Source organism: Aspergillus pseudotamarii (genome assembly GCF_009193445.1).
Source record: "Aspergillus pseudotamarii strain CBS 117625 unplaced genomic scaffold BDV38scaffold_87, whole genome shotgun sequence".
Taxonomy (NCBI): Eukaryota; Fungi; Ascomycota; class Eurotiomycetes; order Eurotiales; family Aspergillaceae; genus Aspergillus; species Aspergillus pseudotamarii.
This window is the reverse complement of record NW_022475101.1, coordinates 21,135-33,390: the sequence shown is the minus strand read 5'-3', so window position 1 is coordinate 33,390 and position 12,256 is coordinate 21,135. Positions and strand designations below refer to the sequence as shown.

General features: G+C 48.1%; 6 protein-coding genes across 6 annotated transcripts; 4 read left to right on the top strand and 2 right to left on the bottom strand.

Annotated features, from left to right (window-relative positions):
* Positions 1-12: 12 nt before the first annotated feature.
* acoA (aconitate hydratase ACO1) lies at positions 13-2,847 on the bottom strand (the record flags this gene model as incomplete). Its single annotated transcript, XM_032060959.1, has 6 exons — positions 13-1,619; positions 1,681-2,279; positions 2,386-2,405; positions 2,499-2,576; positions 2,668-2,685; positions 2,812-2,847. 6 exons carry the CDS (start codon positions 2,845-2,847, stop codon positions 13-15), a joined length of 2,358 nt encoding a protein of 785 aa, XP_031908302.1.
* A 206-nt stretch (positions 2,848-3,053) lies between these two features.
* Positions 3,054-4,026, top strand: BDV38DRAFT_261815 (uncharacterized protein). Its single transcript, XM_032056043.1, has one exon. It carries the CDS (start codon positions 3,711-3,713, stop codon positions 3,972-3,974), a length of 264 nt encoding a protein of 87 aa, XP_031908301.1. The 5' UTR covers positions 3,054-3,710; the 3' UTR covers positions 3,975-4,026.
* BDV38DRAFT_214727 (putative C2H2 finger domain protein) lies at positions 3,685-4,819 on the top strand. The gene is made up of 3 exons (XM_032052683.1): positions 3,685-4,103; positions 4,177-4,356; positions 4,438-4,819. Exons 1-3 carry the CDS (start codon positions 4,063-4,065, stop codon positions 4,550-4,552), a joined length of 336 nt encoding a protein of 111 aa, XP_031908300.1. The 5' UTR covers positions 3,685-4,062; the 3' UTR covers positions 4,553-4,819.
* BDV38DRAFT_214855 (putative mitochondrial carrier protein) lies at positions 4,709-6,140 on the bottom strand. Its single transcript, XM_032052684.1, has 4 exons — positions 5,927-6,140; positions 5,530-5,869; positions 5,125-5,455; positions 4,709-5,064 (listed from the first exon to the last, which is right to left on the bottom strand). The coding sequence occupies exons 1-4, from the start codon at positions 6,096-6,098 to the stop codon at positions 4,993-4,995; spliced, it is 915 nt and encodes a 304-aa protein (XP_031908299.1). The 5' UTR covers positions 6,099-6,140; the 3' UTR covers positions 4,709-4,992.
* Positions 6,141-6,297: 157 nt separating this feature from the next.
* Positions 6,298-9,049, top strand: BDV38DRAFT_261810 (DNA-dependent ATPase RAD54). The gene is made up of 5 exons (XM_032056042.1): positions 6,298-6,375; positions 6,430-7,108; positions 7,172-7,255; positions 7,305-7,428; positions 7,475-9,049. Coding segments are annotated over exons 1-5 (2,436 nt in total). The 5' UTR covers positions 6,298-6,373; the 3' UTR covers positions 9,022-9,049.
* A 1,779-nt stretch (positions 9,050-10,828) lies between these two features.
* BDV38DRAFT_275255 (uncharacterized protein) lies at positions 10,829-11,773 on the top strand (the record flags this gene model as incomplete). The annotated part of the gene is made up of 2 exons (XM_032057987.1): positions 10,829-10,993; positions 11,027-11,773. 2 exons carry the CDS (start codon positions 10,829-10,831, stop codon positions 11,771-11,773), a joined length of 912 nt encoding a protein of 303 aa, XP_031908297.1.
* Positions 11,774-12,256: the final 483 nt, after the last annotated feature.

The following is a 12,256-nucleotide window of genomic DNA, read 5'->3' as shown; positions in this document are numbered from 1 at the left end:
GTTGCGGCAAATTTAGTTATCAGCCTTGCGGGCCATGGTGTTGAGGGCAGAACCGTCCTTGAACCACTCGATTTGGGACTCGTTGAAGGTGTGGTTGAGCTTGACGTCGAAGGTCTTGCCATCCTTGGGATGGACACGGAGAGTCATGGGCTTGCCGACCTCAAGCTCGGTGCAGAGCAGGTCAACCTTGTCATCAGGCTGGATCTTGTCATAGTCGGCAGGCTCAGCGAAGGTCAGAGGAAGCATACCCTGCTTCTTCAGGTTGGTCTCGTGGATACGGGCGAAGCTGCGAGTGATGATAGCAAGACCACCAAGGTGTCTCGGCTCCAGAGCAGCGTGCTCACGAGAGCTACCCTCACCGTAGTTCCAGTCACCAATGACAACCCACTTGACGCCACGAGCCTTGTAGTCACGGGCAGTAGCAGGGACAGCATCGTATTCACCAGTGAAAGCGTTCTTGATCTTGTTAGCCTCACCGTTCTCGGCGTTGACGGCACCAATGAGCATATTGTTGGAGATGTTGTCAAGATGGCCACGGTACTTCAACCATGGGCCAGCCATGGAGATGTGGTCAGTGGTGGTCTTGCCCTGGCACTTGATGAGGATAGGAATGTCAGTGGCATCCTTGCCATCCCAGGCCTGGAATCCCTGGAGGACCTGGAGACGGTCACTGGTAGGGGAGACAGCGACGTTGACAGTGGAGCGGTCCGCAGGAGGAGCTTGGTAGGTGTTACGACCGGGGTCGTAGCCCTTAGCGGGGAGACCCTCACCGGTGGGGGCCTTGAGCTTGAACTCCTTGCCATCCTTGTCCTTCAGGGTATCGGTGAGAGGGTTGAACTTGAGGGTACCGGCGACAGTCATGGCAACGACAAGGTCGGGGGAGGTGACGAAGGAGTGGGTGGCGGGGTTGGCGTCGTTACGGCCAGTGAAGTTACGGTTGTAGGAGGAGATGATAGAGTTGGCCTCGCCCTTCTTAACATCCTTACGGTCCCACTGTCCAATGCAAGGACCGCAAGCGTTGGCAAGGATGACACCACCGTACTCCTCGAGGGTCTGCAGCTGACCATCACGCTCGATAGTGGCACGAATCTGCTCAGAACCGGGGGTAATGGTGAAGAGAGACTTAGACTTCAAGCCATGATCAAGGGCATCCTGGGCGATAGAAGCGGCACGGGACATGTCCTCATAGGAGGAGTTGGTGCAAGAACCGATGAGACCGACCTTGAGCTCTTCAGGCCACTTGTTGGCCTCGACAGCCTCCTTGAACTTGGAGATGGGGGTAGCAAGATCGGGAGTGAAGGGACCGTTGATGTGAGGCTCCAGCTCAGACAGGTTGATCTCAATCAGCTGGTCATACTCGGCACCCTCATCTTCGCGAAGCTCCTTGGCGTAGGACCTGGCGAAGTCGCCAATGTGCTGACGCTTAGTGGCCTTCAGGTAGTCGTACATGCGGTCATTGTAGGGGAAAAGAGAGGTGGTAGCACCAATTTCAGCACCCATGTTACAGATGGTACCCATACCGGTGCAAGAAAGAGAGTTGACACCAGGTCCGTGGTACTCAACGATAGCACCAGTACCACCCTTGACAGTGAGGAGGCCAGCGACCTTAAGGATGATATCTACACACAATCAATTAGCTTTCTTCCGTTTCACCTACAAGGAAATGACGGTGTAACTTACCCTTAGGAGTGGTCCATCCAGACAGCTCACCGGTGAGCTTAACACCAATGACCTTAGGAGCCTTAAGTTCCCAGGGAAGACCAGCCATCACATCGACGGCATCAGCACCACCAACACCAATGGCAGCCATACCAAGACCACCACCGTTAGGAGTGTGAGAGTCGGTACCGATCATCAGACCACCGGGGAAAGCGTAGTTCTCCAGAACGATCTGGTGAATAATACCGGAGCCAGGCTTCCAGAAACCAATGTTATACTTGGCAGTAGCGGAGGCAAGGAAGTCGTAGACCTCCTTGTTGATCTCGTTGGCACGAGCCAAATCCTTGTCACCTCCAACCTGAGCCTCAATCAAGTGGTCACAGTGGACGGTGGTAGGGGTAGCGACGGAAGGCATGCCTGCCGACATGAACTGAAGGATAGCCATCTGGGCGGTGGCATCCTGGCAAGCGACACGGTCGGGGCGCAGCTTCAAGTAGGAAGTACCGCGCTCGATATCCTGCTCATGGGGGTTGTCGAGGTGAGAGTAGAGGATCTTCTCGGCGTACGTAAGAGGACGGCTCAGACGCTTGCGAACGATTTCCAAGTTCTCAGACATCTTCCTAAAAAATTGGCACAAATGTTAGCCACCGCGTCAATGGACCAAGATGGCGCATTAACAAAACAGGAGCCAGGATCCTGCTATGAAAGTAAAAGGTGCTGCCATACTTGTAGTTGATGTAGTTGCCCTGTGAAACATCGTCAGCAAATTCCGATATCCATATAGGGTAATCGCCAACTCTCCCGGTGTAGCCGAGAGTACAGTCTTGTTCATTGCTTACCTTTTCAACATTGGACATCTCGACCTTCTTGTCGAGAGGGTGTTCGCTGGCGGTGGCCAGACCCCGGGCCCCGAGAAACTGTGAAATATGTTAGGTTCCATTTCGATACCCGTGCCATAGGGGTCCCAATTTCTCGCAGAAGCGAGAACAATAGTCAGGGTGTTCTTACAAGACGGGACTTGGGGGCCTGCGAAAGAGATCCATGTTAGTCCAAGATGCCTCAAGAGTAAATCAGCCGGAAACCCTAGCATCGAATTGGAGACGATGCAGGCGCCGCGATGCTGGACGAAGCCACATATCCAGGACGACTTACCAGCGCACCCATGCGCGCGAGCCTTGTGGAGATCATTTTGAAAGCTCTCTATGCGAGGTGAGCAAGGCCGCAACACATCCAAGAAGAGCTAACTTCAACAGTTGGAAGTAGCAAAGATGGAGTGGAGAGTAAAGAGAGAAGAAAGAGGTCAGAAGAGAAGGGAAAATGGAGCAGATAAAAAGGAAGCTCTGGTGTTTTTTAGAGTGGGAAAGAATTCTTGCTTTACAGTAGCCATTACTGAACCGGCGAACAGGACCCGTAACCGCTCGTGACAATACAGGGGCCTTACGCATTCGGGACACTTGGGACCCAAACTAAGCATGCGACCGGACACAAGGAAGTGGCTGGGCAACCCGCGATTGCCCCCCCCCTTTCTTTACCCTGTCGAGAGCTTCAATATTCGGCTTACCTACACGCATTCATTTTTCAGGACCCATATTGTCATTAATCGGGACCTAAAGTTTCCCATCGATTCGAAAAGCGCTCTCTCTTAGTGGTCGCGACAAATTTCCATGTGGCCTTTTGATACTTAGAATAGCTCTACCTCCATACCTTAACGTTTACCCGTGTCTGGTTACATGGTAATAATACAAGCGCAGTCAGTGAACCAACGCATGTGAGCGGAGATCATGATAGACCAATCATGCATGACTGATTACATCAAACTTGAGCTATAGTACTCGGAGTACATCATAGATGCAGCTTTTGACATTTCGAGACATCCAACGCTGTCGGCAGCTTCTACAGGGGGCAGCGTAATGTGGCAAAGTGCGAAAATTTCTAAGATCATTTCATTGCAGGGTCAAGGCGATACTGCTCGCTGAATGAGAAGATCCTCGTTACTGGAGTAACTTGATTGGGTCTCTGCCGTCTTATTTCTCCTAAAACGCAACTGGGTGATGCTGTTCCGGAGCAATGTGCCGAAAAAATGGAAACGTCATAAAATACGACCTGCGAAAGATGGATGTAACGGCGACCCCAGCATGCTGACAGAGCCGAGCCAGAGCCGAGGCCTACCGATGGTCATCCATCCCGCGGACCGGTGCCAAGCCAACGGGCTTTCGGCCAATGAGGAGCGACATGTTTCACCAAATTCTTTTCGCGCACACAATGGCGGAAATTTTGAGATAGTTGACCCGCTCTCGCAAAAACTAAAGCTTTAGCATCGTTCCGTATATCGGTGATAATACTTTGCGACGCCAAAAAAAAAAGAAGTACCTGCAGGCTGGTTCTGGTAGATAGGTATCCAAAATGGGCGCTTTGAGAAGAATTAAGACAAAGCGCAGGACAAGGTACTACAACCCCCAGCTATTGTCTACATCTTAGGGTTTTACAAAAGCATTCTGACTCGAGTGATATCTACAGGGATTACGATCAGGTTCGAGCCGATATCGAATCCCCCAAACACCTTGCGCAGTACAAAGCCACCAAGGACCCAGAGGATCTACCAGGGCTTGGAAAGCATTATTGCGTCGAGTGCTCAAAATGGTTTGAGAGTGAACATAACCTGGTTGCCCACACAAAGGGTAAAAACCATAAACGAAGGTCAGTGATTGACTCGCACGATCTGGGCGCCAGCATTTGTACGCAACCTGAAGCTGACTCGAGCACATCTTGTGTATATAGAATTCGCCTCCTACGCGAAGAACCTCATACACAGAAGGTCGCTGAAGCCGCTGTGGGTTTAGGCACTGACAACGGCCTGCGTTCGGGAGAAACTGTGGTCGACATGGAGGAATAATTTTCTACGACTACTACGCGATTTATGAGCATCAGCGACTATTTGATATACATCGCCAATATGGAGGGGGTATGTCTCTTGGACAGGCTGAACGAGAAGCCACAGAAGAAAAATTCATCCTTCGAAGGTTGATGTTGTCTTGAAGACAATGCTATTGGTTGCATAGCTCAAGTCCTTTCAGCCAATCAGAAATTGGCAGGGTCACATGAAACACGTGAAACCACATGCGCCGAAAACCGCCAGAGTTTGGCGCCCGATTTACCGAGTACGCTGATTCCGTCTTGCGGTGACCCGATCGGAATCGCCGTTTCTCGGATATTCGTATATTGAGCTCCACTCTAACCGGCCACTATTTAGTTAGGGCGAGTATTACTTACAAGTCGCAATACATAGACATAACTTAATTTTTGTAGACGATCTACTCCGGAGTATATCCCTATTTATGAAACTTGTGCATGTGTCTGATTCCATGGGTTGTTGAGATATCTCATGAGCCACTCGTAGCTTGCCCACTGTTACGTACATTGCATTGATTAGCTGTGGCCCTGATGTGTATACGTGGAAAAACATACCTGGACAGCATTTACTATGAATGCCCTTACACTGCATATTCCTAACCCACGATAGAAGGCCTTCAGCCCTTCTGTCCGATATGTCTCCCTAGCGAGCTGAAAACTGTTCAGCGTCTGTCTCTCATTTCGAGACTGCACCAGAGGCTGGTCTTCAGGGCGTGATGGGAGCCCCTGCGCCTGCAATCTGGTCTTGATCATGTCCAGCGGATAAACTGAAGCCCACGTAGCTACTCCAGCAACACCACCGCACAGGAGTACTTTCATTGCCGCTTGCTGTGCATTGTCGTCCTTAGAGGCCATCAGACGTTTACAATACTCATAAGTCCAAAAACTGTGTCGATATAATTAATGGTGCGCTCAAACTAGAACATGCGGGGGGGAGATCCGGGGAAACATTGTGCGTACTAAAATCCATAGCCAATAGAGTCTCGAGCACAGGTTATGGCTCCTCCGAAATAAAGCCCCCTCCAGCCAAGGGTCCTGACAATATCTCTGGTGACGGTCCAAGAAGACACTCCCGGGCGTGTGTCAAGTTGCGTTCGGCATTTGATAAACTCAGTCGGAGACGACACAGTCCAGCTGGCCACTCCGCCTGCAGCACCAGCAAGCCATAATTTATACAGTGTAATTCCTTGAGGGTCTGTGGGATCTATCACAGAACTGTCCAAGAGCATCAATGACCGGTTATAGGCAACAAAAAGTATAGCGTTTAGAGCCCCATATCCAAGAATTGGAGCCGCAGCACCTAATATAGAGGTAAGTTAATGTGCCTAGTCTGGGAACTTTACAGTGGCTGCCAAACCTCGCACGAGGGAGCTGGTGCTCTCAAAGCGGCTCAAGTGCCGGTGCGGAAATGTTGCAGCTGCATCTGTAGCACGACTTGCTTGTAATCGAACTTTAATAAGATCCAGAGGATTTCCGATGATGATCCCGATGGCCCCACTAAGGTAGCCAGCCCAGAAGTCTGAGGACATGAGATCAAACTTCGACCTCTGAACAGTAGTCGGTAGTATAAGGTTATTTCATTTCTTTCATCTGATGTTAGTGCTCGTCAGAGTGGCGGGGTTCCATAGTAGCACTGGTATCAGCACGTGATAGCGTGATACTTTGGTGTTTAGGCAATCACAGGGAAACGCGCCAAGAGGTGGCAACGCGTTGTTCATGACTATGGAAGTAACATTGACTGCCAGACTTCAACCCACCTATTAGTACGTATATTAGAAAGGTCTGGATAGCACCGCTACCTTTAATGTAAGACGAATATTCGTTTAGTTTCCTGATGCTATAAATCGCTAACTTCTCAAGGTATCGACCACGACCGATTGCAAGGGAAGATGGCGGAAACACCCCGTTATCCAAAACCCTCCAGACCCCGTCCTCGAAGTCCATTGACCGCCTATCGAAACCATTCAAATGTCCTGGATCTGCTACACCCACACGGACTTCCGATAAACCTGCGAGGAAACGAAGAAAAGTGAACTATGCGGGGGCTGACGAAGCTGTGGACGATAATAGTGAAAAGCCTTATTCCAACGAGGAACGCTTAGCACTCGCCACCAGAGATGTGAATAGATTTCCTGTGTTCAAACCTAAAGATAAAGAGACAACATTTAAACAACGATTCAAGATACCTCTAATCAACAAGGCGGTTAACAGCTACAATGGCGCTAGACCAGCGCCAACTTTGGGGATGCGACAAGGTGCTACATTTGTTGTGAAACCTCTACATGATCCTAGCGGAGAATTTGCGATAGTGCTGTATGACCCGACTGTCGATGATGTCGATGAAAGCACTGAAGCGAAGTCACCAGAAGATGGAAAGCCAGAAGAACAACAGCCCAAGTTAGACGCCCCCCTTGTGCACAAGAGCTTAGCAGACATACTTGGTCTCAAGAAAAAGGTTGAAACTGGTCCAAAAGTTCCAGTCGTGATAGATCCAAGGCTGGCAAAGGTTCTACGTCCACATCAAATTGAAGGTGTAAAGGTAACATGACGGTTCCAGTCAATGCTCTCCTGCGACGTTAGACTAACGATAACTGTCCCCTAGTTTTTATACCGCTGCACAACCGGCATGGTCGATAAAAACGCACACGGATGTATAATGGCGGATGGAATGGGACTAGGAAAAACGGTATGGCCAAAAGACCCTTCAGAGTAGTAGGCCCGACTGACGGCGATAGCTTCAATGCATCTCATTGATGTGGACATTGCTTAAGCAGTCTCCTGAGGCAGGCAAGACCCTTATCCAAAAGTGTATCATTGCTTGTCCCTCAAGTTTGGTTGGCAACTGGGCCAATGAGCTTGGTAGGTAGTGCGCTCTGAAGGTTTGAATGCCTGCTAACAATCACAGTGAAATGGCTGGGTAAAGATGCCGTCACTCCTTTTGCGGTGGATGGTAAATCTTCGAAGACAGAACTCACATCTCAGATCAAGCAATGGGCTATTGCTTCCGGTCGCGCCGTTGTAAGACCTGTGCTCATTGTGTCCTACGAAACGCTTAGGATGTATGTTGAGGCATTAAAGGACAGTCCCATAGGGCTACTTCTTTGCGATGAAGGTCATCGGCTCAAAAATAAGGATAGTTTGACATGGACTGCACTCAACAGTCTAAATGTGCAACGTCGTGTTATCTTGTCAGGAACCCCTATTCAAAACGACCTTTCGGAATATTTCGCCCTGCTCAACTTTGCCAACCCAGATTTATTAGGGTCGCAGAATGAATTTCGGAAAAGGTTTGAATTACCTATTCTCAGAGGAAGGGATGCTGCCGGGTCGGAAGAAGACAAAAAGAAAGGCGATGAATGTCTAGCTGAGCTCTCAACCATCGTCAACAAATTCATTATCCGCCGAACAAATGATATATTGACGAAGTACTTGCCAGTCAAGTATGAGCATGTTGTCTTTTGCAATTTATCTCAATTTCAACTCGACCTCTATAACCACTTCATTCAGAGCCCAGAGATTAGGAGCTTGCTCAAGGGCAAAGGAAGCCAACCGCTTAAGGCAATTGGCCTTTTGAAAAAGCTCTGCAACCACCCTGATCTACTAAACCTCTCCACCGACCTTCCCGGATGCGAATTCGCATTCCCAGAGGATTATGTGCCGCCTGAGGCAAGAGGGCGTGACCGCGATATCAAGTCTTGGTATTCCGGGAAAATGATGGTTTTGGATCGAATGCTTGCACGCATACGCCAGGATACTAACGATAAAATTGTTCTCATCAGTAACTACACTCAGACACTTGACCTGTTCGAAAAGCTATGCAGATCGAGGGGTTATGGCTCATTGAGACTGGACGGTACCATGAATGTGAATAAGCGGCAAAAGCTCGTCGACAAATTTAACAACCCGGACGGGGAAGAGTTTGTATTTCTCCTCAGCAGCAAAGCCGGTGGATGTGGCCTCAATTTAATAGGTGCCAATCGCCTCGTGCTGTTTGACCCAGATTGGAACCCAGCTGCTGACCAACAAGCATTGGCGCGAGTTTGGCGTGATGGTCAAAAGAAAGACTGTTTCGTGTACAGATTTATCGCGACTGGCTCAATTGAGGAAAAGATCTTTCAACGGCAGTCTCATAAGCAATCGCTGTCCTCATGCGTTGTGGATTCAGCGGAGGATGTTGAGCGGCATTTTTCTTTGGAGTCTCTCCGCGAACTATTCCAATTCAAACCGGAAACTCGAAGTGACACACATGACACCTTCAAATGCAAGAGATGCAGACCGGATGGAACGCAATTCATCAAGGCGCAGGCTATGCTGTATGGCGATACCAGCACCTGGAACCACCTTGTTAATGATGGAGAGAAGGGTGCCCTCAGCAAGATCCAGGACCTGCTGATGCGCCAGGAGACCGGGGAGAGAGATGTGTCTGCGGTATTCCAGTACATAAGTCACTGACCTATAATTCTTACAAGCATCATGTTCTACACCGTCTGTATGTTCAAAGCAGTTGATATGACAATCATGAGTTGTGACAATCTTGGGCTGTTAGTGCAGCTAGTTAAGTATACTATGGATGTATTCATCCTTTTGCTATCATAGGCTACATTAGGTCTATGGCCATGAATTTTGAGCGCGTATTATATTGGAGTAAATAGAGTCAACTTTTTAAGGTTGATTAAGATTATCAAGTTAATCTGAAACTCATGTTTTCGGATAATAGTGTCACTATATAATGTTTACTCGTGTCATATCGTTCGATGGTGGTCATACAATGATTCATGAGACTGATTACAACATGACTTGATGAATGTCTCTTCGTACCAGTACTACCGGTACGTTGAGCTACGCAGATCACTTACCTATCCAAGTCTCCATCCCGTTCCTGTGCAGATTGCTTTTTCCCCCAATAGCCCAAAGCGAAAGAAATCCTATCCACTTGTTCTACTAGTATTGTGCAGCCAATGAGTATTCACTGTTCTTAATGCGATGTTCCTGCTCAGCTCAGGTCATATGAGTACTGGTCACATTATTGACTTCGGTCGCCGCGAATCCAGTGAGCAGCTTTCCAGGCTTCCGCGGCTGATGATTCGAACCACAGCTCGCTCAACGAGACTATGATTGGCGACATCTGACGTAAGAATCAAGACTGAGCTAAGTGTTTGCTTTTTTCTAGAATACGAGGCTGCCCGGAAGTATTCATAGGTGGAACGGACCGAATCCTGTTCTTCCAGTAGAAGACAGTATGGACCCTTATTCATGACCATTCCCAAGAGCCACGGGACAACACCTGGCACAATGAAAACGTGAACATGTCATTCTATATTGTTATTGACTTCATTCTGCGTCTGTCTTTAAAATAGCCACTCATCTGTACTTCTTCTACATTGTAGCTTTGCTGCTGATCCTGCTGTGAAGAGTGCGATACAAGAGATGGATCTCTACATCCGAATCTTCCTTGAACTTGCTTACGGACAAATAGAGAAGTAATTCGTGTTGGATACTATTGGTTCGGACTCTGGCTTATTGCTGCGCAGGTCCTACTCTACTTATGCATGTAGCATAAGCATCAGACATGTCTTATACTGTTGCAAGGAGTAAATCTTCTTCACATCTTTGTTATCCCTTCAGCTTGGGTTGTCACCTACCAAATTCGGACTAACCACATGTCTCCATAAGCAATAGGAGGGCTTAGACTATAGTGCCCCCTGTGTGTGAAGCTAGAAGAAGCTGCATATCCTATGCAAAGCATCCACTTGATCACCAAGATAGTGGATCGCTCGGGTCTCATTCGTCTTACGGACTGATCAGGTCTCTGTTGCTCATAATGCTACCGCCACAATAACCTTTTCGACGATGAAAATTCACAACCCGACGACCAAACAGAGAACATTATGGAACAGAATGCAAGCTAGTGACTCCCCAGAGCCACTTTTCAGCAAATCAAAAGGACGTGCTTACGTGGGGCAATATATGTTCCAAGGAAGATCTAAGCAAGGGATAGATCCTAGGAGGCAAATGCATTCCTAGCTCTGGTCCGTATTTCAGATGCGCCACGAATACATGTCAGATTGCCAAGTCCCAGGCCAGCTGATAATATAGCATTCCAGACTCAATTTGTGATTCAAAATGACTAGCCCCTGACCGTTTTGTCTGACTTGAAGACCATGTTTGCACAGAAGTGGCGTATATAAATCCTTTCGTATCCGACATGTACATCGATCCCTAGAGGCATTTTCAAAGACAAGACATTGATATCTTCACCATGCGCTCTCTCGTCTTCGCAGCAGTTTCATGTCTCCCTGCCATCATTGCAGCGGCAGATCCTCCCGATCTCGGTTTTGACAAACTCTGGTCCTTGGAAAACAATATCTGGACGAACTTCCTCTACCCAGCTAATCTAAAGCAAATAAACGCAACGGATAACTCCGTGTTCACGGAAGATGTACACTCCAAACCCTAGTCTAAACCTCCCTATATATGTATAGATACTAATAGAAACAAGGTCCAAGGACGTGTCGATATTACACGTACCTTTCCCGGCCGAGAACTGAACAATGAATACATCTTCGGGCTTTTCTCACAGCCAGACTCCCTCAGTTTGACTGGTGTCGCGATTAACTACACCATCACACAGTTCGTCGCCAACCAGAACATGGCCTCGGCTACGACAGTGATCACTTTCAACTCGACTTCGTTTGATGTTCTTCTCCCGCTTACTGTTGACTCGTGGATGGCCTTCAATAAAGATGGCAAGGTCACCCAATACGATGCTACTTTCCGTTGGTTCGACTGGTTCGTAAAGACACTGTTCGAGGCTGCGGCGGTGAAGTTCAATACGATGGATCCAGCTGTTGTCAAGAGCACATTGACTGAGATGCTGGCGAAAGCTATCTGTGAGACGAGTGACAAGTACTGCACGGGTGATAATAAGCAGTATGATAGTCAAGAACAATGCATGCAAGTCTTGACGAAGGAGAAGAGGTTCGGGGACCCATATGAGTTGGGAAGAGATACCTTGCTTTGCCGGGAGGTACACAAGCATATGGTGCAGTATCGACCAACAGAGCATTGCTCACATATTGGACCGAGTGGGGGAGATATGTGTGTGGATGACAAGTCTTACGTACAGACAGTTCTGGAGTCATACTTCCCCCAGTCGTGGATTGCCAATGGTTACGGGGATGATAACATCTGGGTGAAGAAGTAGAGTCAGGTAGTTGACGAAGGATATGTATGGTAGCTAGTTTAATTATTAATATGTAGCGATCCAATTCGTGTTTCGTTTTTATTTTCCCCAACAGTTTCAAGTTCAGCTCAACTCATGAGCACAAGCAGTCCTCTTTTGAGATTTGTACACTCAACATACATCGCTTACTAATTTTATAGGACAGAGATGTCAGCTCCAAAGCCAGTCTTTCTAGGTTCATACTCGAAACCAAGTACACGGCTTCTCGATTCTCTATGGCCTATTTAGCACTTCCTCGCCAGAGTTACTATAAAAGTAGCATTATGATAGCCTTTTCGATTCACTCCCATCACGAGGCAAGATTCGACAGGAACGAATGAATGAAGCCCAAAGCGATACAGAGCGAGTACTTGAGGATCGAATTAGCTTCACACACACACAGTGAATTAACTACTAGGCCACACACGATGCGAGAGTTTTCAATTTCAAGAAAAGGTTATATAA

Coding starts and splice junctions, on each gene's coding strand:
- BDV38DRAFT_261815 (XM_032056043.1), top strand. CDS start 3,711: ATGCTGTTCCGGAGCAATGTGCCGAAAAAATGGAAACGTCATAAAATA.
- BDV38DRAFT_214727 (XM_032052683.1), top strand. CDS start 4,063: ATGGGCGCTTTGAGAAGAATTAAGACAAAGCGCAGGACAAG. Junction 4,104..4,176: donor AAGACAAAGCGCAGGACAAG/GTACTACAACCC, acceptor TGATATCTACAG/GGATTACGATCAGGTTCGAG. Junction 4,357..4,437: donor GGTAAAAACCATAAACGAAG/GTCAGTGATTGA, acceptor TTGTGTATATAG/AATTCGCCTCCTACGCGAAG.
- BDV38DRAFT_214855 (XM_032052684.1), bottom strand. CDS start 6,098: ATGTCCTCAGACTTCTGGGCTGGCTACCTTAGTGGGGCCATCGGGATC. Junction 5,870..5,926: donor CACCAGCTCCCTCGTGCGAG/GTTTGGCAGCCA, acceptor CCTCTATATTAG/GTGCTGCGGCTCCAATTCTT. Junction 5,065..5,124: donor TCATAGTAAATGCTGTCCAG/GTATGTTTTTCC, acceptor TGTACGTAACAG/TGGGCAAGCTACGAGTGGCT.
- BDV38DRAFT_261810 (XM_032056042.1), top strand. Junction 7,256..7,304: donor GAATGGGACTAGGAAAAACG/GTATGGCCAAAA, acceptor TGACGGCGATAG/CTTCAATGCATCTCATTGAT. Junction 7,429..7,474: donor CAACTGGGCCAATGAGCTTG/GTAGGTAGTGCG, acceptor TAACAATCACAG/TGAAATGGCTGGGTAAAGAT.